We start from the raw sequence: 27,515 nt of genomic DNA on the forward strand, positions 1-27,515 counted from the left end.
TATATATAAAATCATTTAATTTCTTTCTGTGTTAAAATACAATTAATTCAGATGCAGTAGATCAGGTGACCAGATTTCTCAGGACTCCACCGGAGCTGATTCCATCTGTATCAAACCTGGCTCTGGTCACAGAACATTCACATCTTTAATTCCAAATACTGAATGGGATGCAAATGATGTAATTAATATCTAACACATGGGTATATAGTTACTTGGTGGTCATTGCACGAGGTATCAACAACGCAGGCTCAAAAATTAAGATGTACAATAACTTGGCCCTTTCCAAAAACAAGTGTATTAGGATACTAAGCTTACACCTTAAATGAATCCAAAATAAATACTGATTAAGTGCTAGCTCCTGTGAGGATCATGCATGCAGAGACTACTTGCATGTGTGGCCAGTTGTAACAGAAAGCTTCTAGAACCCCAATAGTGCCTCCTCACAAGGCCTGTCCTGAGTGTGAGGATGAAATGAGAATAACACATAGGTTGGCCAGGCTGCTGGATCTCATGTTCCAGTGGGGTTGGGAGTTCAGTGTAATTTTTAATAGTTTCCAACAGAAAGCATAGCAATTGCATTTTTTACTGGTCACTTCTTCCAATCTGTGAGGCCTGGAGCTGATAAGGAAGTTCAGACATTTTCTGGTTTGAGCAGATGAACCCCAGGGTTGCTAATCAGGGGTCATGGATTCCTTCAAGCTGTAGTGTCCTTTGGTGTGAGGATTTTCATGCTCCCCTCCTCACTGCTGATCATGCAGTGCAAAGAGCACTATCATCCTAATGATGAGAGTTTCCATTTTTGCTTGAGCCTCAAGCCTTATTTCTTAGCCCCTCTCCCATTACACATCTTCAGGCTGTCCTAATGCTCATGACATGGACTAGCGCTGCACACCAAGTTCTGACAGCAAGAATAAGCCTTACCTAAAGAGCTTATATATGACTAGGAAACCTTCCAAAGGATGTAGGCTAGAGGAAAATCCTTATGATTACCACCATGTAGACAACCCATCTAAAGTATAACCCAGGAAATTTTAGTTTAACAATATTCTGGACTGTAACAAATAAATTATCCTTCAACCGAATGCAAATATTATCTTGAGGAAAACCAGATGTGAGTGTTGTGGTCTCCTAGGTAATAAATTAAATAGTACCATCAGTTCTATAAAGACAGACAATAGGTCTGACATTTATTGTAGTTAGTATTGCCTCTATTTAGTATCATCACAGATAACTAATGTCTGCCATGAAATCTATAAAACGTGTGGCCACACTCTTCAGGGGCATCTACAGTAGGTTCATCTAACCTGTCAAGTCAGTTTAATTTATGGCCCATTTTCTAGCAGGGGTTGGGGCTGAGAGGAGAGCGTTGATTTTGGTGTGCACAGGAAAATGTTCTATAAGCCTGTTTGCCTCACAGGCACATTTTACTGTGTAAATCTCCTCTGTCACTCAGAGGGAGACAAGAAAGCCTCACAAATCCAGGAGGACAGACATAGTTGGGCAGCAAAATCTGGCTATATCGGGAGCTGCTCCTCCTCCCCACAGCTGAGCAGTTGTCCTCTACCAGCCACTAAAGCCCCACTCTTTACCTCTGGAGGCATCTCCTGACCCTGTGGAATGTCCTCATGTTGAACCGTGCCAGACACATCTGTCTGAATCATGACCGAGCATCTGAAAGGAGAAACTCCACTCTGGAAATCAGTTTTCATGCAGAATCTCCTTCCAACAGGAATTTTTCTTCCATCCTGGAGAAAATATGAGTGTAGACCACAGTCACTTACTGATTCTTCCAGGTTCAGATTCATAATAATCTAGGCAGCTCGGGTAGCTTGGCTCAGCAGGAAGTCTGGAACTACAAGCACAGGAAGCAACTTACTCCTTCCTTGTCACCTGTGGAAAGGGTTGCCTGCCTCTGAGGGACCTTTTGTTTTGTATACAAAGTTGGTATGGAGTCTTGGTTCCTGAAGACCAGGGGGAAAGGTGTCCTGAATGGATGATGGGCTGCCACAGAAAGGATACGGGGTCAGAAGGGAGGGGGCAGGGGCATCTTTGGGAAAGATTCAGCTTTACCAATCTGGCTAGAATGACCTGAGAAATGGGGATGATCTCACACTTTCTACTTGATAATCAGACCTCCGTCTAGCTCTGCCATTACCACTTATGTGACTCGGGTTAACCTTTCATCCTCTCCGGGGCAATATTCTCATTCATAAAAACAGGGATAACATGTCCACTTCACAGAGCTGTGAGGAGGCTAAAGTAGGAAAATGCATTGAGAGCCCTTGCTTCATCCCAGGCACTCAGTCAACGTTGACCACATGAAAAAGCCTCTCATATCACAAACTATAGGATCAGACAAAGTGACCGCTGGAGCCAACACCAGATCCCCAGAGCCATGGAAAGGTCTCTCCCCTCTATCTCTAGGCTTGAGCAAATAGCCCAGTTAGCTGGCAGTGCTTCCTCTTAGTCTGACCACTACACCTCTGGGGTGTAGGGACTCAGTTCCTGTGATGCTACAAGGGGAAATGGCAAAAAGAACATTCTCTGGGTTCTATTGTGGACTAGGGAACTTTCAGTGAGAAGCTGAGACTAAAGGTTACATTTTACCTTCATCCCTGGCCCCTGCTTCCATTGAGCTGTTTCACTCAATAGCTTTTAATTTCTGGTCCCTCTGCAAGAGAGACAATTAAGGAAGTAAAAAACTCAGATCAGGCATTTTGCTAGTAACTCTGAATAGAGATTGGGCAAGTAGGAAACTATTGACTACAATAGTTTACATTTCTCCACATTCCCCTTAGAAAGTGGACATATGAGGAGGAGTATGTTCCACAGGCCGAATCCTGGGGGAGTCTCATGAAGGGAGAGGTCTAATTTTTGGTGCACTTTGCAAACAACTACTATTAAGCTGCTTTGGCTCTGCCTAGGATGAGTGGTTAGCGAAGAGGAGACAAAAGAAGAAAACATGAATCTGCTCTGGGATGCCCTGACTTGCATTCCTAGAGGCAGGGCAGGTGTGGAGCGGGGGGGCTGAATCCAACACTTTGTCATTAATTCAACTCAGATGAGCTGTTCCTGGCCCCTGGAGCCAATCCCCAGGAAGGGATTCTGTGATGACAAGTCTGGCTCCATGCTCAAGCACCTTCAACTCAGCCCACCAAATAAAGTTAGCACATTGTAAAATGTTCATCATTTCCTAGTTTTGTATTATAAAATGGAATTAGGAACATAAGTAGTAACAAGTAGCAAAACCCCGACCCTGCATAGGACTATCATCCTCTCAGCCACCTCTGCGTAGGCCAATGAGTTTGGAAAGTTTTTCACAGTTTTCAAGTTTCAGCGACTCTGCTTTCTCTTTCAATCGTTCATCTCTGTATAATCCTGCCAAATTGGTCAGCTCGGACTCTGAAAGATAAAAGAGAAACCAATTCATCAAAGAACTTGAGGTCCTTTGCTGCATTTCAGTATTTCTGGAATCAAAGCTTCTTTTACTTTATTTAATACTTTCTCTTTCAATTATATTTAAGAAACAGGCATTTATTCAAGACACAGAGTACCAGGCACCTATACTACACCAGGTGCTAAGGGTTAAAGGACACCGTGGTCCTGGAGGGCTACGGCGTCTGTGCTCCGTTGTAAGAGTACCAGACTTAGTTCTTGTCAATAGAACATTTGGCACCAGAGCTGGGAAGCCTGTACGTGTGCAGTAAGAGGAGACTCTTCTTCACGGTCTTCCTACAAATGGTATTCAGATGGCAGTTGGGAGAGAATGGAGTCCAATCGCCTGTTCCTGTCATCTGAAACAAAGACAGCTGCTTCATTCTTTCCCTTGCCTTGCTGGATCATAATTCATACACACCAACTGAGGCAGCCTACTTCTGGTGGGTAAGCCTTCTATAGAAGGCCAGGTTGCTGGAGGATTTCTTCATTCCCTCGCCACATGTGGAGTCCCTGATTCCAAGGCCAGAGGCAGCTGGGCCCTTTTAAAAGTGAAATCATCTGGATCCAGTGACCTTTGTCTCCTTGACTAAAGGAATTTCATTTTCTCTTAATGGTGGGAGAAGGTCATTCTATTTTTAACCAGAATATAATCTGCTGTCTTCCCCAACTCAACATGGTTGGCTGCCTCTACTTTTTATTCTTTTGTAAAGTTTCAGAGACAATATTAGGAGGGAAGGCCTGACAAGCACCTCCAGAGACATGTTTTAACAGGATGCATGCTTGGATGGGCTGTGTGGCTTCTGAAAGCCTCCAACAGTAGGCAGCTACTCAATGTTTCAATGGCCGTACTTGTGAAAATGCTATTTTAATCATTTGGAGATGTGCTATCCATTCTTAATCATCTTGCCGACAGGTTTTGTTTTTCTTGGTGGAACCAGAGGCACCTGTCATTAATCAGCGAGCTGCCTGGGACACAGGAATTAATACTTAGACAGGGGGAACAATGGGCATTGGTTTCTGAATAAGCTTCTATCAACACAAAACACTGTCTGGCATTTCTGCTCACAATGATTCTATTTACACCAAGTAAGGCCCAGAGTGCAGATTAAGTGCAGGACTCCAGGGTGAGGGGTGGATATGCATGAAAACCCTTCCTCTACAATGAGGGCTCAGAGTCTGGGCCCTAGCCCAGCAGTTGCTTGGCAAAGAGCAGGTCTCCCAGGCTTCAGAACAATGTGCTCCCTTCCCTTGGTGCGAGTGCCTGCAGTGCCTGCTGGCCAGAGCTGGCCTTGGCACCGTCATCGTTGCAGGTGATGGGGCTTCATGGAGGATCATGTGCTGCGCCCAAGGGAAAGCCCTCTGCCCTTAGGTGCTGCCCAGAGTGCAGCACTGACTCCGTTTCCCGGGCTCCTCTGGCGCGTGGGGAGCTGGTCAGGAGGCCTCTATAAAGTCAGTCTTCCCCTTGGTTCTCTGGAATCACAGTTACATCAGTGTACGGAGCAGATTCTGTGGCTCTGCTCTTCCTTTAAATGATTGTCGTGGGGTGTTTTATTCTTCTCATCCTTTCATTTTTTTTATTTCCTTAGATTTTTTGCTTACCAAGCTTATCTAAATGCCTCATTCCTGAAATCTCGCTCCAGAAAACATGAAGGCTAGTGATTCTCACTATTTTCTACATTGAAGACCACGGTAGCAAGCTGGGAAAGATAGCTGCACATATATGAATGCCTTTCTCAAAAAGCCACATTACTTCTTGTAAAGTTCATTGAAACTGGGTTTCAATGCTTCTAGGGCAGTGATGGCGAACCTTTTGAGCTCGGCGTGTCAGCATTTTGAAAAACCCTAACTTAACTCTGGTGCTGTGTCACATATAGAAATTTTTTGATATTTGAAACCATAGTAAAACAAAGATTTATATTTTTGATATTTATTTTATATATTTAAATGCCATTTAACAAAGAAAAATCAACCAAAAAAATGAGTTCACGTGTCACCTCTGACACGCTTGTCATAGGTTCGCCATCACTGATCTAGATCTTGAGACCCCTGCTCCAGAGCAATGACCTTGCACAAGTCAGTGTTTTACGGAACCATGTCCCACACCTCTGCCACCATGCTTAGAGAAACTTCTCTCCAAACTGTCAGTGAATCCTTTGCCCTTCAATGAGAAAAAGGTCAACTCAAATAATATGTTACTTTTTACAAGTTCTGTTAATATTCAATAACTTCTAAGAGAAAAAGAAATCTTTGGGAGGGACAGGATTAAGAGAACATCTTTTATTCTTTGCAAAATATTTCCCTTGCCCTCAATGCCAGTGTAATTGATGGACAGAGCTTTGAGTCTTCAAGGTAAACTGACTCAGGCAAATTGCCAAGAGAAGCAAGTCCCAGAACCTCTCCCAGGAGTACTCTGCCCAAAAGCTCAGATCAGAATCTTGACAGTTGGAAGATCCCAGCCACACTGTGAGCAGGCCCCATGAGACAGTGCTGCATCCAGTCTAGCAAGGCCAAGCAAGGCCTGGGCTCCACCACCATGGTAAGCGTTATGCCCATATCATCTTCTATTATCCATAGACACTCTCTAGGAAGAAGTTCATTTATCCCCATTTCAAAGCCTAAGCTTCTACCCACTCTACTACCCTCTCCAGGGCCTGGAGAGGATCTCAGATCAGTTCAGGCAGTTCCTGCCTATCACTTTTGTCCATCCCAGGCCAGTGGCATGGCCACTTCCCCTGGCATCAGGTTTATTATCTAGTTGCAGCTGTGAAGGAGAAAACAGCAATTGTATTCATATTAAAGGATTACTCAGAAGTTCATTCAGATTAAGCATTCTCAGGGAAAGGAGAGAAAAGACATGAACAAAAGATTTAAAAAGATAATGGCTAACTTTGCTAAAAACAGTTTCCACTCAGTATTTTGCCAAGAGTGAACTTTGTTCTCAAGTGGGTTTATTTTTACAACCTCCAAGTGCTAAATTTAACCTTGTTGGCTGCACTTGCTGCTGGAACCGGAGGGCAGATGCTGCTGGTTCTCAAATGGCACTTGGGTTGTGTGGAGGCTGCGGACAACCATCACCATCCTTAAATACCAGAAATAGATTTTTAAGGGATGTGTGCTGATAACCCCATTTAGAACTTGTGGGTACATGCATCATGTTTACTCACTGGATTTTTATTTATATCTGGAGACTGCGAAAGCCCCGAAACTAGGCCTCATGGGGATGAGGACAAAAGCCTAGAAGCCACCTTATTATAGGTGCAATCCTTATTATAAGCTCTTTGCATAGTTTCCGTTGGGGTATGTGTGTGGGTAGGTGTGTGTCTGAACAATGTGAAATGCAGATTTGCATCTAGTTCTTGTGGAAAGCAACAAATTCCAAACCCTCCCAGGGCCCAAAACAATGGGGAACTTTCAGGACACACACTATGGCCTTCCCATGATTTGGATCCACAAATATATGGCCTTTTAGTCTAAGGCAGTGGTTCTCAACCTTCCTCATGCCGCGACCCTTTAATACAGTTCCTCGTGTTGTGGTGACCCCCAACCATAACATTATTTTCGTTGCTACTTCATAACTATAATTTTGCTACTGTTATGAATTGTAATGTAAATATCTGATATGCAGGATGTATTTAGGTGACCCCTGTGAAAGGGTCGTTCGACCCCCAAAGGGGTCGCGACCCACAGGTTGAGAACAGCTGGTCTAAGGCCTTTATCTTGCTCCAATTTCTTTTCTGATTTTTATTTTTATTTTTATTTTTTATTTATTTATTTTTTTAAAATATATTTTATTGATTTTTTACAGAGAGGAAGGGAGAGAGATAGAGAGTTAGAAACATCGATGAGAGAGAAACATCGATCAGCTGCCTCCTGCACATCTCCCACTGGGGATGTGCTCGCAACTCAGGTACATGCCCTTGACCGGAATTGAACCCGGGACCTTTCAGTCCACAGGCTGACGCTCTATCCACTGAGCCAAACCGGTTTCGGCTCTTTTCTGATTTTTAAAAACTTGCAAAACCTAGTTTAACATGAAGTCGGGTACTTTCTGAACCCTCAGACTTTTCAATAAAAAGCAACTTCCTCCTCCTGCTTACTTCCCCCTTGCACCCCGGAGCCATTGCCTACCATGCTCCTAATGTACCTGAGAGTTCAGTTGCTTGTAGGGGGCAGAGACAAGGTCCCTAAGGGCTAGGATTTGGACACTAACCCTGTTCTGTGATTCCTAAGCCTCAGCATTTTCATTGTTTTCCAGTTCTGAGAATCTCCTCTTCAAAAGACACTTGTTGAGCACCTGTTCTGAAACAAGGGCCAGGTGCCTGAGACACAAAATTATTAAGACATGGTTCTTGTCCTCAGAGAGCCCATAGTCCAGCACGGAGACTGACCTGTACCTACGGAACACTAACAGTATGAGGGCAGTACTCTGCTAATAGGACGAGCAGAGTGCTTTAAGAACACAGGAAGGAGAGATTAACTTGGGGGTGGGGCTGGGATGCATGATGGGTCAGCAAGGGCTTAGCAGCACTATGACTGAAGAGCTAATTTTATCAGACACTTTTAGATGTTTAATAATACCCAGTATAAGTTTTTAAAAAATGAGTTAGAGCTCGCTTTTAAAAAATTAACCAAAGCCAAGTTTTATAATAAATAGATACTAATGGTATATGTGTACATGTGCATGTGTGTGTGAGTTTGTGTGTATGTGGAATTCAAGTGGGATGAAAAGTGAACATGCTGGCTGAGAGACAGAGCTACTCTTGCTACCAGCACTCCCCATCAATACTCACTGGAATTGAAAGCCAAGTGGCAGACACTGTTACCCAAACTGTCTTCAGAGAGGGAAACAGAGTAGAAGGCCTTCTCAGACTCACCCATAGCGAAGGGGCAGACCCAGGGACGGTCCCTTTTGTTCTGTGTAGCCTAAGCTGACAGAGGGGAAGGGAGGGGGCCTGTGACTCAATACCAACAGCCTGCAAACCTTTGGTTTGGCTCAAAAAGTAGGCTGGACCTGGCCGAAGTTGTTGGGCATTGTCCCAGGCACCAGGAGGTTTCGGGTTCAAGGGCACATGCCTGGGTTGGGCTCTAGCTCTGGTAGGGGGCGTGCAGGAGACAGCCGATGGATGTTGCATTCTCACATCAATGTTTCTCTCTCTCTCCCCCTCCCTTTCCCTCTCCCTTCCTCTCTCTTGAAAAATCAATAAACTAGTCTTTAGAAAGAAAAATAAAGTTAGGCTGGATCAGACAGATTTCCCTCTAGGGAATGTGGAATTAGGAAACTGGACCAAACTAGGTAGCAAAGAGAACTTCCAGAGGAAGCTTGTGATGTAGAAAGGGGCCAATGACTGGGGGCGGGGGGGGGGCGGCTAGAGAAGTTGGAAGACTGACCATGGCAAGATAAGGTTATGAAGGAGGAGAGCTCGAGGAAGCAAAAGAGGGCAGTTGGCAGAGAGAGGAGAATGGGCAGGTGGGCAGAGAGAGAGAGAGACTCAGAGACAGAAAACAAAAAGGCAACTAAGATTCCAAGTTCTGGCTACGTGTGCCCCCTTTTTACAGTACCCTGAATGGCCTCTGTCCTCTTTCTGTTCGTACGGTGTAAGTATGTGCGGCCCGGACAAGGAGAGGAGGGATCAGGAAGCTGGGGATGCCTTAAGTTGGAAGCACCAGCTAAAGCCCCTTTTAGAGTATCTTACTTTGTTGTTTCTCCTTCCAACAACTCGTCTGGATGTAATCAATGTAATCCTTCTCTATCGTCTTCTCCAGTTCACGCAGAGATGCTCCCCTGTAGACCTTGTCAAAGTTTTTATCCACAAAGTAAGGCACCTGCAGGTTCTGGGTTTCTCTAGAAATGGTATAGCCCATGGCCCTGAAATATGGAGAGAGAGAGGCTCAGGTAAACTTGTTATATTTGGCAATATTACTCATCACTGGCCTCACAAGTACCATGGTCACAATTACCTCTTCATAGGGCAGACGTAGGTGTCATTGTCTAATGCACCTAGCATTTGTAACTTCCCTAGCAAAGCAGTAACTGTAATGTTGTCATTATTGCTACTCTATGAGCATGTTCACACTGTGGATTCACCTCAGCATAGTTACTTTATTCTCTTAAAGAAGCCACCTCTCTTATACTGCTTTCTATGCTAAAAGTAGAATGCTAATGCTTAAAAAACAATTTGGATATTGTGTAGGACCTAGCATGGTACCTGGCACAGAGCAGGCTATTGGTAAATGTTGGTTGAATAAACTGATTGTTACAGTACACTATCCTATATAATAAAAGCCTAATATGCTAAGTGTCCAGTCATCCATTCAACCAATCAAAGCATAATATGCTAATAATATGCTGAGGCCACTCAACTGCTTGCTATGTGTGCACTGACCACCAAGGGGCAGACAGTCGACTGGTTGACCAGCTGGGGTAGACGCTCCTACCGGTAGGTTAGCTTGCTGCTCGGGTCTGAGCAAGACAGGCCGGACATGGCCTGGAGCCCTCCCGCATCCTTCTCCGGCTCTGATCATGCACGGGTGGGGGTCCCTCAGCCTGGCCTGCGCCTTCTCACAATCCGGGACCCCTCGGGGGATGTCGGAGAGCCAGTTTTGGCCCAATCCCGCAGGCCAGGCCGAGGGACCCCACTGGTGCATGAATTTGTGCACTGGACCTCTAGCTTATAAATAACCAGGTAGATTATACCCACCTAGCATCAATCTTTAGGACAAAATAAAATGTACACACATAGCTGCTAAGTGAGAACTGCAAAAAACTAAGAAAAAAATTTTAATGATGCTTCTGGGCTAACTCTCTGTGGTCTAAGATATCCAATGGTATTTGGTGCTTAGAAACATTGACAGGTCTGGGTTAACTAAATTCTAACCATAAAGAAGTATAGAAGGGAACTCAAATTCCAATGAAAACAATGTGACAGCAATGTGCAAAATGCAAGTTGATTTTATTCAAACTGGACAAATTCTATCCCAAATGAGTTACAGCTGACTTTTCCCCAGCCTTCTTCTTTGTTCTCTCTACTTAAGGATCTTGCCGAATGTCTGAGAGCTCAGGTCATGACTTCTCTCACTTCCCTTTGGGAAGCTGTTAGCAGGTTTCTGACTGCCCCACTACCTGACAAGAAAGGAGGTAGCAATAGCGTATGGAAAAACATGGCAAGCAGGAAATGGAGGGAATCAGGCCACTGTAATCTAATAGTAATGACTCATCTCTGAGTCTCAGATTTCTTCTTTGTAAAATGAAGATATTGACTTAAAATGATAGTTTTCAGTCTATAGTGATCATCAACGAAGACTCTTCCTATTGCCCTGGCTGGGCAGCTCAGTTGGTTGGAGTGTCATCCCATACACCAAAAGGTTACCACTTAGATTTCTGGCCAGGGCAAATACCTAGGTTGCAGGTTTGATCCTGGGTCCGGGTGTGTACAGGAGGCAACTGATCAATGTTTCTCTCTCACATCAATGTTTCTCTCTCTCTCAAGTCAATAAAAAAATGTCATCAGCTGAGGATAAAAAAATATATTAAAAAAAAGACTCTTCCTGTTGGGTATTGCCTCATGGACTGCATTTTGTAAGATTTTTGTCTGCTAAACTATAATAATAAGTAATGACTAATTTATCATGACTAATTTTTAAAAATAAATGATTCTTGAACATTCATATGGACCAGGATAATCTGGAAGGCTTGTTGAAACTCACATTATTGCTCTGGCCAGTTTTGCTTAGTGGTTAGAACATCAGCATGTGGACTGAAGGGTTGCAAGTTTGATTTCTGGTCAAGGGCATGTACCTCAATTGCAGATACCCCAGCCAGTGCAGGAGGCAACTAATCTATGTGTCTCTCTCACCTCTCTCTCTCTCTCTCTCTCTCTCTCTCTCTCTCTCTCTCTCTTCCCTCCTCCTCCCTCCTTTCTACTCTCTAGAAATCAATAGAAAAAATATCCAAATATCCTCGGGTGAGGATTAAAAGAAACAACACAGGTTCTCATCCTCAGAGTTTCTGATTCCATAGATATGGAGTGAAACCTAAGAGTATGCATTTCTAATACATTTATGTTTTTTAAAATATATTTTTATTGATTTCAGAGAGGAAGGAAGAGGGAGAGAGAGACAGAAACATCCATGATGAGAGAGAATCATGGATCGGCTGCCTCCTGCAAGTGTCCCACTGGGGATTGAGTCCATAGCCCGGGCATGTGCCCTTGACTGGAATCGAACCTGGGACCTTTCAGTTTGCAGGCTAATGCTCTATCCACTGAGCAAAACAGGCTAGGGCAAGAGTATGCATTTCTAACATGTTGCCAGTTGATGCTGATTATGCTCTGGGGACTAACTTTGAAAATTGAATTAATTGAAATAATTAATGGAAGAAATTAAAATATTCCTATGAGAGCTCATAATCTGCATGAGATACAAAATTACAATGATTTTCTACATTTTCAGCAAAAGAATGTGATACTATGGTTGACTATGGAGCCTTATGAATAAATGTTCTATTTTTGCAATTTCTTAAATTTAAAATCACTGGATCTCAGTTACTATGTTCCCAGATCCAGGTGGGGAGGGGGTGGGGGAGTCCAGCAATCCTATCACAAGCTCAGTAGGCCCTTTCTAACATGGTGTGATAAGGATTTGACCTGAACTTGGAGTTATTTTATTAGTCCTTCAGAAGCCAGTTGTTGCTGTCCTGCAACTGACCAGATGATGTCGCTGTACAACAAAACAATCCATGTCCTGAGCACACAGGAAACTGCCTACAGGATTTTTGAGAATTTTTGCACTATTACTATCCAACTGTTCCTTTAAATACAAAATCTGTGTTTTTACAACAAAAGGTGAAATGAAATGTTAGTAACATACAGGAAAAACCTTCAAGTCTTTTACTCTTCAGATTATTGTTAAGATTCATAAATATTTGACTTACGATTTGTAGAATAGACTGTATGGGGGATTAGTAGCTAGCAGCTGAGTAATAACAGATATAATCACAATCACAAGAACTGGAAGTAACTGAATAAATGCAGAATACGTAGTCTGAAAAAGAAAATATATTTGGTGTAAGTGTTCTTCATCAATATAAAACTTATAGAAAATAAGATTCTTTTCCCAAAGAAAATACAAATTACCAATGCACTGCCCAAAGCCCAAGGCTTTTTTGGGAAGGCTATACTTCGCAGAGAAGTACCAAACAACTCTGTTCTTTCTGCTGAGAAATTTGAAGGGGACCCACCCACAACCTGATTGACACCCAATAATTCTCCTGTATTTCCCTTTTCTAAGACAAATGAAGCAGACACTTCTGGGTGAGTCTGCCCAGACTGTTACTCTCATGGGGTCATGTTAGTATTATATAACTTTGTTGCCGGTCACAGCTGAACAGACTGGGGGACATCTAATCTAGCAAGGATAATCACATTCCCCACCCCATAGGAATTTGGGGTTGAGATCTATCACCAGTGACTGCCAGGGTAGTCACTCTTAGGCACTGGGGATTGGCCATTTGCAAAGGGAAGTAGGACAAACCAGGCTGATTACAGAGAACAAAGCAGATGAAAAGAGATGGGAAAACTGGAGATAATATGGCCCCAACTAGTCACGGAGAGCACAGTTGTGTGGGTGCCTGACAGCACCCCAGTGCCTGGTTTCCATCTATCATGAGACATAGCTGCACTTCCTGCCCTTGAACTTCATGAGACCCCCCTAGATCCCTTACCTTAAATTGATAATTTGTATTTTCTGCATTCAAGAAAACCTTGACTGAAGTACCCCACAAGGGAAATAGTTTCCTGGGCCAGCCACCGAAGAATGGGTAGGTAAGAGAGTTACTATTCTGGCCTCTTTGAGTCAATTACCCAGCTCTTCTTACCATTGCCTCTGCTTTTCTAAAGCACATTTCAGTAACATATCCTCAGGTTAAACTTCTAACACCTGATCAGATACCATAAAGGCCGCTTAGTACAAGTGTTTATGAGCAGCAGTTCTCCTGTCCTCCCCACGTACCTGAGGTTTATCCTCTTCCTCCTCCTTCCGTTTCTGCACCCTCTCCTGTCGGTGCCGCCGGCGGTAATAGTGGGTATCATCTGTCACGTTTGAAAACATATGAATATTTCCTGGAAAAGAAGAAAAACCCTTAGTATGGGATATGGCAAACACTTCTTCCTTGCCTTTTCCAAGGTCCTTCTTCCCAATTAGGTCCTCTGTGGTTAGAGTATTGTCCCATTTTGCCCAGTAGAAAAATAAGACCGTAGGCAAGCCAAGTGAACCAGCTGGAGATGGAATGTGCTTAGCTCTCCTGCCTTTATTTAAATAGTCCTTTATAACCAGTGAGTGAGAGAACTCCAACAGGGGAGTAAAGAAAGAGCATCTGGGCCATGGGTCTTGTCTGACTGCTTATGCTTTTGCTTCCTTGCCCAATATCAGAATCTTTAATAGCAACTCATAAAATTCATCTTACTTCCTGGGCATTTAATTAAACCGATTTCCAACTCTCTGGGGGTGCTTTTCTAACTTTTATCTTTATATAGCTGCTATTTTGCAATAATAATAACAAGAACAAATGGTATATTGTTACTTATTCATAAAGCACTTAGAAATATCTAATCCTCACAGCAGCCCTGTGAGGTAGGTATTACTAACTCCATTTTTCAGGTGATGAAACAGGATAAGAGAGACTAAGGGATTTGGTCAAACTCATGCACAGTTGGAGGCTAGAGACTTGACTCAAATCCCAGTTCGCCTGATTCCAAATTCCTGCTGTTTTCATCATATCATGTCCCTCCATTCAGATCCTCAAACAGGAGCTTGCTGATATATAAATTTTTTCAGGATAATTTTGGGATACTGACCTGTAGGAAATTGTCCTCCAAAGAAGACATTGAATAACTCTTCTGGAGTGATGTCAGCTTCAAAGTCCCTGTAATAATGATAAGATCTGGCTCGAGGGGCAGTGAAAGTCACTTGTTCATCTCCATATTCATCATAGCGGAGTCTCTTGTCCGGATTGCTAAGAACTGCAAAGGCATTTCCTATTGCTGCAACCAAAACAAAAAAGTACCTGAGTACATAGTCTTTGCTGTAGCTGAGGGTGATCACAGTAGCTGCAATGAAAAGCCCAGAGTTGATTGGTGCTGGATAACTTCACAGGGGCCTAAGACCGTGGTCGGCAAACTGCGGCTCATGAGCCACATGCGGCTCTTTGGCCCCTTGAGTGTGGCTCTTCCATAAAATACCACTCGGCCGTGCACGTACAGTGCGACTGAAACTTCGTGGCCCATGCGCAGAAGTCGGGTTTCGGCCTGGGCGAGTCTATTTTGAAGAAGTACTGTTGATATTTGGCTCTTTTGACTAATGAGTTTGCTGACCACTCGAAGGGAAGTGGTTGGGCCTAGAAAGTTCACCAAAGTGCTTGCCCTTGAAATTTTCCATGATCTAGTTTGAAAACAACACTGCACTCAAGATGAACTAAGAACTACTGTTTTCATTCATCAAAAATGTTCTTATTTCATTTGAGAGCTATAGTTTATTACTGGAAATAGTTCATACATAAGTAGTGGTGTTCTACTTGAAGTATAGAAATAATCTCTTGAATGAAATAACCAGTAAAATTATTGTTTGGCTAAAAGCAAAATCCTTACTCACCACAATCTTATTCAGCTTCCTTTACAAAATAGCCTTTAGAAATTAGTGAGAGATCAAAGACTGAATAGATTACATATGCTTATCATCACCTCTCCTCCCTATTTGTCCAATTTCATTTAACATAAACATATAATCCATACCTCTAATTAAAGAATGCCCCCAGAAAAATCTGTTTGTTTGTTTGTTTGTTTTTGTTAATCCTCAACCGAGGATATTTTTCCATTGATTTTTAGGGAGAGTGGAAGGAGAGGGAAAGACAGAAACATCGATGTAAGAGAGACACATCGGTTGGTTGCCGCCTGCATGAGCCCCACCAGGGCCCAGGCTGGGGAGAAGTCAGCAACCAAGGTACGTGTCCTTGACCAGAATCAAACCTGGACCCTTTGGTCTACAAGCTGACACTCTATTCACTGAGCCAAACCGACTAGAGCAGAAAAATCTTTTAAAACATCCCCACCCCTACCCGTGAGTCAGTCAAATCTATCAAAACACAGTCAGAAAGAGCATTTTTTTATGATTCTTCTACCTAAGTAATTATTAAATATTTACAGCAATAAAACAGCTAAACAGAAAAAAACCCCCACAAAAACCTAAATAAAGTTGCTTAAACATTCACATCCCTTGAAATATGGCAGATTTATCAAAGAAATGGCATTAGTCTGTGAGATACCTTACATGAAGGTGTAAAGAGAAGGTGGGTTACCTATTTGTTTCTCTGTAGAAACTGTGGGGAAGAACTAGATTCACAATGGCACATAATCTGAGGCAAATGGTGACTTAAAAAAATTTCTCTGATCTATAATTTTTTAATTTTTCTTTTGAAAAATTTCAAATCTATAAACAAGTTGAAAAAGAGTACAATAAACACATGTATACCCTTTACCTTAATTCATCAATTTTGCCACATTGCTTTCCTTAACTCTCTATACATACATACATACATACATACATACATATCCTATATAATAAGAGGCTAATATGCTAATCAACTGGATGGTGGAACGACTGGTCGCTATGACATGCACTGACCACCAGGGGGCAGACGCTCAATGCAGGAGCTGCCCCCTGGTGGTCAGTGTGCTCCCACAGGTGGGGCACTGCTCAGCCAGAAGCCGGGCTCACTGCTGGCGAGTGCAGCGGCTTTGGCGGGAGCCTCTCCCGCCTCCATGGCAGCACTAAGGATGTCCGACCATGGGCTTAGCTGTCATTTGGACACCCCCCAAGGGCTCCTGGACTGCAAGAGGGCATAGGCCTGGCTGAGGGACCTGCCCCCAGTGCACGAATTTCATGCATCGGGCCTCTAGTTACATAAACATTTCTTTTGCTGAGCCATGGGAAGTAGGCTGCATTATAACACTTTACCCCTAATATTTCAACATATGTCTCCTAAAAAGAAAAACATTTTCCTACATGATCACAATGCCATTATCACAGCTAAGAAAGTAACATTATTACCCAATAAATCCATGCAAGGTTTATGTACTGCATTTGGTTTTACATCTCTTTAGTTTCTTTTAATCCAGAACAGTCTCTCCAAATTACTTGCTTTTCATTATATTGAATTTTTTGAAGAGTAGCTCAGTGTTCTTTGTAGAATGTCTCATATTTTGTTTATTTTCTCAATGTTAAATTCAGGTCAAACATTTTGGCAAGAATACCACATAGGTGCTATACTACATAATGTTAGGTTGTTCCAGTGCTAGTGATAAGTTGGATTATTTGGTTAAAGTGGTAACAGCTAGATATCTCCATTATAAAGGAATTTCCCCCTTTTATAATCAATAAGTATTCTGTGGGGTAATACTTTGACATCATGTGAATATCCTATTCAACAACCACCTATCACCCTTTGGTTTTAACATCCATTGATAATCCTTGCCTGAGTCAATGACTTCACTGGCTTGAAGCTCTTAAGTAAGATTTTTATTTATGTATTGGGTCAAAAATATTTTTAAGAATGTTTCTTAAAGTATCATGGAAATCAATAAAAAAAAGTTTACACAGATTTTTCATATGAACATGTTAATAACAGGTTTCATGAACAAAGAGCTCCATGGCCAGAGAAGCTTAGGAATGCTGTCTAGGCCCTACTTGGCTTATAAGTTCCACAAGAGGAATCATGTTTGTTATACTCACCATGACATCTGGCACACAGATATTCAATAAATATTTGTGGAATCAATGGATATACAGTTCCAAAAAGTATTACAAAGAAACCAAATATTTTTTCCAAAAGCAATTAAGGTGAAGTGAATGAAGACAGGAGGAAGCTATTCTGATAATCACTATTTAAGAGGTGTGGCAGGGGAAAAAAAACCTCTGCTGTGGCTTTATAAAAGAATTACAGGGGAGTCTGAAAACAACTTGTTATGAGAGAACATCACAAGAAGGGCAGAATTAAGCCCTAGTTCAGGACCAGACCTTTGAAAGCATCTGTTGCTCCCGGAGCACAGTTCTTGTCAGGGTGAAATTTCAGGGCAAGTTTTCGGTAAGCTTTCTTAAGCTCTTCATCACTGGCATCTCGAGAAACTCCCAGAATTTCATAGTAATTTCTGCATTTCTTGATTCTAAAAACACACATCAGAAACATATATGTCTACAAAGGCCTCTTTTTTACAAGTAACTGCAAAATAGTACACTGATCCTCCCTCCAACTGGTGAGCCCTAAAACAAACTTAAAAGAAAATTGCTGAAACATTAATGAAACATTCATAGTCATTAACAATGTCCTCCCACTGAGAACTCAATGCCTTTCAAAGCATTTTTACATCTAATATTTTATTCTTTCTATATTCCTGCAAGTGAATAGAACAACTGTGCTAAATCTTACTATCAAGGTGCAGGCTAGGGTCCTGAGAGTTGAACCACAGGACAGTAATGCTAGAAGAAACACCTAACCACCCTAATTTGTGTGCATTTCTCTCTCTCTCTCTCTCTCTCTCTCTCTCTCTCTCTCCCTCTCTCCCCCTCTCTCCTTATGGCTATCTTTTTTTTATTTTATTGATTTTTTACAGAGAGGAAGGGAGAGGGATAGAGAGTTAGAAACATCAATGAGAGAGAAACACCGATCAGCTGCCTCCTGCACACTCCCCACTGGGGATGTGCCTGCAAGCAAGGTACATGCCCTTGACCAGAATCAAACCTGGGACCCTTGAGTCCGCAGGCTGACGCTCTATTCACTGAGCCAAACCGGTCAGGGCTATGGCTATCTTTTTAAACTTTGTTTTTAAAAGTTAATATAGACACATGGTAGAAGAAAAATATCCAACAGTACTAAATTATATACAGTGAAAAAATTTCCTGCTTCCCCATTCCCTGTCACCCAGTAACCCACCCTAAGGACAACCACTGTTATGAGTTTCCTTTGAGTCCTATATACAGAGTGATTATATGTATAGATACCTTTCTATTTTTTCTTACTTAAATGGCAGCTTTTAGATAATTATAATCACCTCTCTAAATTAATCTTGCTTTTATAAACTAACAATTTCTCTTAGAGATTGATCCATAACAAACAGAGATAGGAAGTATAGAATAATAGTTTAGACTAGAGTGTCAGTTCTGAACATTCTGATCTCAGAAAATTTTTTATACTCTTTAAAATTATTAAAGACCCCCAAAGAGCTTTTGTTCATGTGAGTTATATCTATCAATATTTACCTTACTAGAAATGAAAACAAAACAAATTTAAAACACAGCCCTGGCCAGTTTTTCTCAGTGGTTAGAGTACCAGCCTGTGGACTGAAGGGTCGTGGGTTCGATTCCAGTCCAGGGTACCTCAGTTACAGGCTCTATCCCCAGCTGCAGTTGGGGCATGTGCAGGAAGTAACCACTCGATGTGTCTCTCACATCAATGTTTCTCTCTCTGTCTCTTCCCCTCCCTTCCACTCTCTCTGAAAATCAGTGGAAGAAATATCCTCGGGTGAGGATTAACAAAAAAATTTTTTTTTAAACATAAAGTGATGATATAATTACATATAGGTAGCCTCTCAGAAACTTCACTGTACAATCCTGAGAGAATAAGAATGAAAAAAGGCAAATCATGTTTGTATTATAAAATAATTTTACACTTGCAGACCCCTCAAAAGGGTCTTGGGATTCCTAAACCACACTTTGAGACCTGCTGGACCAGAGCATGAACTCTGGAGTCAAAACGCGCTGGCTGGGACCTGATCTCACTGTGTAAGTAACCTCTGTGCCTTAGCGTTGTCTTCTGAAATGGACTCATAATGACTACTGTTTTCACAGAGCTATGATTAAATGAAATATTCACCAAAGTGCTTGACAGCATCTGCCATTACATAAATATTGGCTAGTATTATATATCTACCTCATTCTTTTAAAAAGCTGCACATTATTGATGTATATACTAGTACATCCCCTACTGATGGGCATTTAGAATGTCTCCAGTCTTTTGCTACTACACAATTCAGTTAGGCAGGCAGAGACCCAAAGCCTTGTTGAAGAGTTCATAGTAAGTAACACATCTTTTTTTTTTTTTTAAATATATTTTATTGATTTTTTACAGAGAGGAAGGGAGAGAGATAGAGAGTTAGAAATATTGATGAGAGAGAAACATCGATCAGCTGCCTCCTGCACACCCCCCACTGGGGATGTGCCCGCAACCCAGGTACATGCCCTTGCCCGGAATCGAACCTGGGACCTTTCAGTCCACAGGCCGACGCTCTATCCACTGAGCCAAACCGGTTTTGGCAGTAACACATCTTTTTTATTATAGCCATCCTAGTGGATATGAGATAGTATGATATTTCATTGTGACTTTGATTTGCATATCCCTAATGACTAATGATGCTGAGCAATTTTTCATGTGCTTATTGGCTATTTGTTTGTCTTCTTTGGAGGAATGCCTATTCAGATCCTTTGCCCATTTTACAATTGAATTGTCTTTTTGCTTTTGAATTGTAAGAGTACTTTATATGGGCCCGGCTGGTGTTGCCCAGTGGTTGAGCATCGACCCATGAACCAAGAGCTCATCAGTTTGATTCCAGGTCAGGGCACATCCTATGCCCAGGATGCTGGCTGTAGGGGCGTGCAGGAGGCAGCTGATCAATGCTTCTCATAGATGTTTCTATCTATCCTTCTTTCTCTCTCTCTAAAAAAAAGAGTATTTTATATGGATACAAGTCCTTTATCAGATATATAATTTGAAAATATTTTCTCCTGTACTGTGGGTTGATTTTTCACTTTCTTGATGGTATCTTTTAAAGTACAAAAGTTTTAAATTTTGATAATATCCAATTAATCTATTTTTTCTTTTGTTGTTTGTGTTTTGGGTGGTATATCAAGAGATCATTGCCTAATCCAATGTTACAAAGACTTGCATTTATGTTTTTTTCCTAAGAGTTTAATAGTTTTCACTCTTTTTTTTAAATATATATTTTTATTGATTTCAGAGAGGAAGGGAGAGGGAGAGATAGAAAAATCAATGATGAGAGAGAATCATTGATTGACTGCCTCCTGCATGTCCTCCACTGAGGATCGAGTCTACAGCCCAGGCATGTGCCCTGACCAGGAATCGAACCCTGACCTCCTGGCTCATAGGTCAATACTCAACCACTGAGTCATGTCAGCTGGGCTATAGTTTTCACTCTTACATTTAGGTTTTATATTCGGTCTTTGAATTAATTTTTGTATTTGTGTGAGGAGGGGTCTAAGTTCATTCTTTTGTATGTAGCTATCCAGTTGTCCAAACAACATTTGTTAAAGACAATTTGTTACCCCATTAAATTGTCTTGGCACTCTTGTCAAAAATCAATTGCCCATAATATAAATAAAGGTTTATTTCTGGACTCTCAATTATATTTCATTAATCTACATGTCTATCCTATACTAGTCCACATTGTCTTCATTACTGTAGCTTTGTAGTATGTTTTAAAATTAGGAAATATGAGTCCTCCAACTTTGTTCTTCTTTTTCAAAACTGTTTTGGCTATTCATTTCCATATGAATTTTAGGAACAGCTTGTCAATTTCTGCAACAAGAGCAACTTGATAGGGATGTATTAAATCTGTTGATCAATTTGGGGATTACTACAAATTACCAATAATAAGCCTTCTAATCCATGAACACTTTATCTTCCCATTATTTAGATCTTTAATTTCTTATAATAAAGTTTTATAGTTTTCAATATAAAAGTTTACTCTTCTCTTGCTAAATTTATGCCTAAGCATGTTATTCTTTTTTGATAGTGTTATAAATGAAACTGGCTTTTTGGGCATTGTTTGTCGTCCCCACCCCCACCCCCCATCCCCATTTTTGGATTGTTCATTGTTATTGTATAGAAAAACAAAGATTTCTGTATGCTGATCTTACATTTTGCAACTCTGATGTACTCATTTATTTGTTCTTTTTAAAATATATATATATATATTTTATTGATTTTAAAAAATATATATTTTATTGATATTTTTACAGAGAGGAAGGGAGAGGGATAAAGAGTTAGAAACATAGATGAGAGAGAAACACCCATCAGCTGCCTCCTGCACATTCCCTACTGGGGATGTGCCTGCAACCAAGGTACATGCCCTTGACCAGAACCGAACCGGGGACCCTTCAGTCCGCAGGCTGACGCTCCATCCACTGAGCCAAACCAGTTAGGGCTGTTCTTTTTTAAAAAATTTCTTTATTGATTAAGGTATTACATATGTGTCCTCATCCCATTACCCCCCAAACCTCCCCTATTTGTTCTATAGCGTGTGTGTGTGTGTGTTTTCCTTAGGATTTTCTATACTAGATCATATCACCTGTGAATTCAGTTTTACTTCTTTCCAATCTAGATGGCTTCTAATTCTTTTTATTGATTAACTTCCCTGGCTTGGAGCTCTAGCACAGTGTTGAACAGAAGTGGCTAGAGCAGGGGTGGGCAAACTTTTTGCCTCGGGGGCCACAATGGGTTCTTAAACTGGACCGGAGGGGCGGAACAAAAGCATGGATGGAGTGTTTGTGTGAACTAATATAAATTCAAAGTAAACATCATTACATAAAAGGGTACGGTCTTTTTTTTTTTTTTTTTAGTTTTATTCATTTCAAACGGCCGAATCCAGCCCGCGGGCCGTAGTTTGCCCACGGCTGGGCTAGAGTGAACATACTTGTCTTGTTTCTGATCTTGGAAAGCATCCAATTGTTCATCATTAAGTATGATGGTAGCTGTGGATTATTTGTAAATGGTAGCTGTGGATTATTTGTAGGTTGAGGAAGTGTCCTTCTATTCCTACCATGTTGAGTGTTGTTATTATGAAAGAGTATTAAATTTTGTCAAATGCTTTTTCTGCACCTATTTAAATGATCATGTGGCTTTTGTCCTTTATTCTATTAATATGGTGTATTACATTAATTGATTTTCATATGTTAAGCAACCTTGTATTCCTGGGATAAATACAATTTGGCCAAGTCTATAATCCTTTTTATGTTTTTATATGTTTCTGAAATATATATCCATGGAGACATTAGTTGATAGTTTAAATTTCCTGTGATGTCTTTGTCTGGTTTTGGTTACAGGGTAATACTGGTCTCATAGAGTGGGTTGGAAAGTGTCCCCTTCTCGTGTATTTTTTTGTAATAGTTTGTGAAGGATTAGTTAATTATTGTTCAGTAGATTTTACCAGTGAAGCCATCCTGGCTGGCATTTTCTTAGTGGTAAGTTTTGGGACTATTAACTCAATCTCTTTCTTATAGGTCTATATGATTTTCTGTTTCTTCTGAAACAGTTTCAGTAGTTTGTATCTGCCTAGGAATTTGTCCATTTCATCTAAGTTGTCTAATTGGTTGGCATATAATTATTCATAGTACTTTCCTATAATCATTATTTTTGTAAGATTAGTGTGATGTACCCACTTTCATTCTTGATTTTAGTTATTTAAATATTCTCTCTTTTTTTTTCTTGGTTTGTCTAGATCAGAGATTTCCAAATGGTGTGCCACAAGAATTTTTAAAACATGCAATACCTACTAGCCAGGGGTACTGACCTCTTTTTCTTTAGATCAGGGGTGGGAAACTTTTTTTTCTGGCAAGGGCCATTTGTATATTTATAACATCATTCACTTAACATCATTCACTTAATATAAATTTATGTTGCTATGAAAAAAGCTCCTAGATTTACTGAATTTCAAGTCCCTCTGTGGTTGCCTTGGCAGGGACAGACCAAATGATTTTGTGGGCCTTATACAGCCCAAGGGCTGGATGTTTACCACCCCTGCCTTAGATTGTCAAATAAAAATGATGACAACAACCAACAATAGCCACCCGGTGTAAATGAATCAAAATTATACCTATTCTTTGTTAGATCAAAATATATATTTTTGGTGTGCCACAGAATTTTAGTAATTAGTTTGTGTGTCATGAAATAAATGAAAAAGATGAAAATCGCTGGTGTAGATGAAAGTTTGTTAATTCTGTTGATATTTAAAAAAAAAACACCAACTTTTGGTTTTGTTGCCTTTATTGCCTTTCCATCTTCTATTTCATTTATTTCCACTCTATTATTTCCTTCAGTCTTCTTTCTGGGATTTAGTTTGCTCTTCTTTTTTTGTTTGTTAGTTTGTTAAGGTAGAAGATTAGGTTAGTCATTTGAGATTTAAATATATATTTACAGCTATAAATTTCCTTCTAAGTATTGCTTTAGCTGCATCCATTATGTTTCAGTATGCTGTATTTTCACTTTCATTCATCTCAGAGAATTTTCTGATTTTCCTTGTGATTTCTTCTGTAACCTTTGTTATTTAGGAATATGTTGTTTAATTTTAATATTTGCAAATCCTTCTGTTGTTGATTTCAGAGAACATACACTGTATGATTTTTTTGTTTATCCTCACCCAAGGGATAGAACCTAGGTATGTGCCCTGATTGGGAATCGAATCTGCAACCTTTTGGTGTGTGGGATGACACTCTAACCAACTGAGCCACCTAGCCTGGGCCACTGTATGATTTTTTTTAAAAATTTTTATTTAAAAAAAATTTTTTTTTATTTATTTCAGAGAAAGGAGAGGGAGAGAAGAAACATCAATGATGAGAGAGAATCATCAGTCGGCTGCCTTTTGCAGGCCCCCTACTGGAGATAGAGCCCACAACCCAGGCATGTATGTGCCCTGACCGTGAGTCGAACTGTAACCTCCTGGTTCATAGGTTGAAGCTCAATCTCTGAGCCACACTGGCCGAGCAGGCCACTGTATGATTTTAATTATTTTAAATTTATTGAGGCTTGTTTTATGACTTAACATATGATCTATCCTGGAGACTGTTCCAAATATATTTGAGAAGAAAGTGTATTTTGCTGTTTTGGGGTAGAATGTTATATAGATGTCTGTTATATCTAGTTGATTTTTCCTGCCTCTTTTATAGAAGCAGGAAAGATACCTCAGATTACACCTCACTACTCCATGTCCACCTAGTTCTGCCCCTGAGGTGAAGAAGCTATTATGCTTCAATCATCATCATCATCATCATCATCATCTATAATAAAAAAGCATAATATGCTGATTAAACCAGACGTCCTTCTGGATGACCTTCTGGACAAAGCCAGGGCTGCAAGGAAAGCCCAGGTCCCAGGTGCCAGAGGGAAGCCGGTGCTGGCAGCCGGGGGAAGGAAGGCCTACTCTTGCACGAATTTCGTGCATTGGGCCTCTAGTAATAATAATAAACAATAACAATAGCAGTCAATACTAATAGTATATAGCACATTGTGCCAGGCATTCTACATAAAATCACTCAATTAATCCCATCACAGGCTCACCTTTGTACCCCAAGCAGCTGGTCCTCAGTATAAGTGGCACTCCCCTCGCCCTGCCAGGTCTGATTCCACTCATTCTCAGACTTCTTTTCCTTTTCCGCCTTCATGCAGTTACAGCAACCACAGGGATCATGACTTTCAGGAGGTCTGTCTTCTGGGTATTTGTTTCTTCTAACTGCATCAATGTAAGCTGCAAAGCAACAGCCCCTCCATGAGGTCTCAGTCTGACCTGCAAATCAACTTTGCTACCTCCCTTAGCCATCTGGGAGGCTGCTTGTAGATATGAGCAGGTGAGGGCCAGGCTACTGACATCATGCTAACTTTTAAGCATCCATACAAGAACGAACAAACATCTTCCTTGAGAAAGCAATACAGAAAATGTGGAGGCAAACATGACAAACTTATAATGCCAGAAATATAAAGCATAATAATGTCCACCATAGCTACAGTGGTCAGTCAGCAAATAATTTTGACTCAAACCCAGAAAAGGTGCTCAAGAGTTGTCTGCCCAATACCTTGCCTGTAGTGCAATGCTGTGGGAAGCCCCGTTCTCTGTGGTCCATGGTCAGAAGTGACATTGCTCATAAAATAACAGTTTTTGTTGCAATTCCTCCCACCACTAAGATTTAAAATAGAGATGAGTTCAATTCTTTTAAACTGATGATTAGGACACTGGTTAAATAGATCAAGGAGATGTACAGGTAAGATCTATTCCTGACCATAAAAACATTATAAAGGGAGAGAGTTCAATGAACCCTAACACCTGCAGAATGTAAAGAGGACCATAGTAATCCAGTCAAAGAAGGCAAGTACTCATGTCCCATCTGGAGGATATGGGAAAGGTTTTTAAAACATTCTTCTCCTGCTTAACATCCCCTAGTGACTGTGCACTGCTCATTGGCCAATTCTAATTGCAAATTTCTAATCATGGGCTCAGGTGCCTCTCTAGCCTCATCTCTGACCACATGCTCGTAACCGGTCTATGTTCTAGCCACACCAAACTCCTTTCAGATCAGCAGTGCTTTCTCTTTTCTCTGTTCCTTCTGCCTGCACCATTCTTCCACTAGGTCAGCCTGACTAACTCCAACCATTCGTTATGTCATCCTATGTAACACTATCTCCATAAGACCTCTGACACCCAGGCCATGTTGGGTTCCTTGTCAGTGTGCTTCCCAGAACTAAACCTTGCTGTGTACAGCCCAGGACTTAACTGGCCCTGTTTTGTAATTGGCTGTTTGCCTGTCGTACTCCCTTAGTGAACTAAAGAGTTCTGTGATCTCAGGGGCACACGTCTGTCAAGTCCCCGCTGCGGGATCAGCAAGCATAATGCAGGATTCAAAACAGGTATTGGATCAATACTCTTTGCCTGACTGTAGGATAGAAAAGGCCGGCCTGGCGGCCTTGATGCGGGCTGCAGAGACAAGAGTAAACTGAGACCAAGGATCCAGCAGCCCAGTTTGGTAGCGAGGATAAGGGCCGGGAAAGAAAGCTGCGGGAGACCTCACAGCCTGCTGGCCCTCTGGACACCCAGGTGCAGGCGGTCTGACTGCCGCGGAGCCTGGGCGGGGCCCTGGCGGGGCGGGGCTGGGGGCTGGAGGCAACAAGTCGTCACGGGTGACTCTGGGCTGCCGGTCGGTTCCTCTGCCTGAGCCAGCTCTCCTGGTTTCTGGATCGTACCCTGGGCGGTCCACCACCTCATCCGGAACCCTACTCGGGTTCAACATGTTCTCATAGGCCTCCATTCTTCACCTGAGGCCCAGAATCTCAGCCTTCGGGCACCTTCAAGGTCCCCATCTCTGATCTCTGCCGAACCCTGCCCTGTCCCACCCTAAGACCAAGACCTGGTACCTTCCGTCCAGCGCTCCCCGCTGCCCAGAGTAGCTGCCATTCTGGTTTCCAGTCAGCAGGTCAACCGAACCGCCCCGGCGCCTGAGGCTGAAAAAGATGGGGGGCGGGGCAAGAAGCGCAGGGCATGCTGGTCGTTGTAGTCCAGCCCATTGAAGCTGCGGGACATTGGACTACAACTTCCGGCAGGCTCCGGACGAGGGGACAGTCGGCGATGCTAAGGAGTGAGGGGTTCTCACTTTGTGAAAGCGAGGCCTGTGGGGTGGCTTGCTGCTAGTTGACTGCTGCGCGGCTAGTGGCTCACAGCAGGAAACCATGGCCCTGTGGGCCCAGCTTTTCCTCATCTGCGGAGTGGGGATAGTGGCTTTGGCTCTGCCTAAAACTGGGGACATTCGAGGAGGCGTGATGAGATCCTGCCTGGAAAAGGCTTTGCAAACTATGGGCTAGCTAGACTCTAGCACCGCTAGAGCGTGACAGTATGACTATTTTTCTCCTCAGGATGTCATTTTAAAATATACACTAATGCCCCCTGGTCGGATAGCTCAGTTGATTAGAGCATCGTCGGGATATGCCAAGGTTGCGGGTTCCATCCCAGGTCAGGGCGCATAAAAGAATCAAAACAATGGATGTATAAATGGGAATAGCTGGCTTCTCTCTTTCCCTCCCTCTCTTTCTCTCTCCCTCCCTCCCTCCTTCCTTCCCTCCCTCTTTCCCTCTTTCTCTCTGAGATCAATAAATAAAAATTTAAAGAAACAAATATACACTAATGCCTGTTGGAGATTCAGAGACAGGTTTGGGGATTCTGAACCCAACCCTGGGAACTTAAGAGCCACAAAAGGTAGAA

The 27,515-nt window shown here is 41.9% G+C and overlaps 1 protein-coding gene across 2 annotated transcripts; it reads right to left on the minus strand.

The window, feature by feature from the left end:
- Window positions 1-27,221, minus strand: DNAJC18 (DnaJ heat shock protein family (Hsp40) member C18). 2 transcript variants are annotated; one of them, XR_013996049.1, is made up of 10 exons: window positions 26,675-26,779; window positions 24,830-25,016; window positions 17,503-17,648; window positions 14,289-14,474; window positions 13,444-13,553; window positions 12,368-12,477; window positions 9,132-9,304; window positions 3,256-3,402; window positions 1,590-1,745; window positions 1-158 (listed from the first exon to the last, which is right to left on the minus strand). XR_013996049.1 is itself a non-coding variant. In XM_081092268.1 (8 exons), the coding sequence occupies exons 1-8, from the start codon at window positions 26,712-26,714 to the stop codon at window positions 3,278-3,280; spliced, it is 1,077 nt and encodes a 358-aa protein (XP_080948394.1). In that variant the 5' UTR covers window positions 26,715-27,221; the 3' UTR covers window positions 3,178-3,277. The 2 variants fall into 2 exon arrangements, 1 of the variants encoding a protein (XP_080948394.1); XM_081092268.1 differs by lacking the exons at window positions 1-158; window positions 1,590-1,745 and having other exon boundaries at window positions 3,178-3,402; window positions 26,675-27,221.
- Window positions 27,222-27,515: the final 294 nt, after the last annotated feature.

This window comes from Myotis nattereri, assembly GCF_964212035.1.
Source record: "Myotis nattereri genome assembly, chromosome: 5".
NCBI lineage: Eukaryota > Metazoa > Chordata > Mammalia > Chiroptera > Vespertilionidae > Myotis > Myotis nattereri.

Excerpts from the sequence above, each read along its gene's own strand:
- DNAJC18 (XM_081092268.1), bottom strand. The coding sequence starts at position 26,714 with ATGGCAGCTACTCTGGGCAGCGGGGAGCGCTGGACGGAAG. Across the intron at positions 17,649-24,829 it reads CAGCTGCTTGGGGTACAAAG|AATCAAGAAATGCAGAAATT; the intron begins GTGAGCCTGTGA and ends GTGTGTTTTTAG. Across the intron at positions 13,554-14,288 it reads TGGAGGACAATTTCCTACAG|GAAATATTCATATGTTTTCA; the intron begins GTCAGTATCCCA and ends CTTCTTTTCCAG.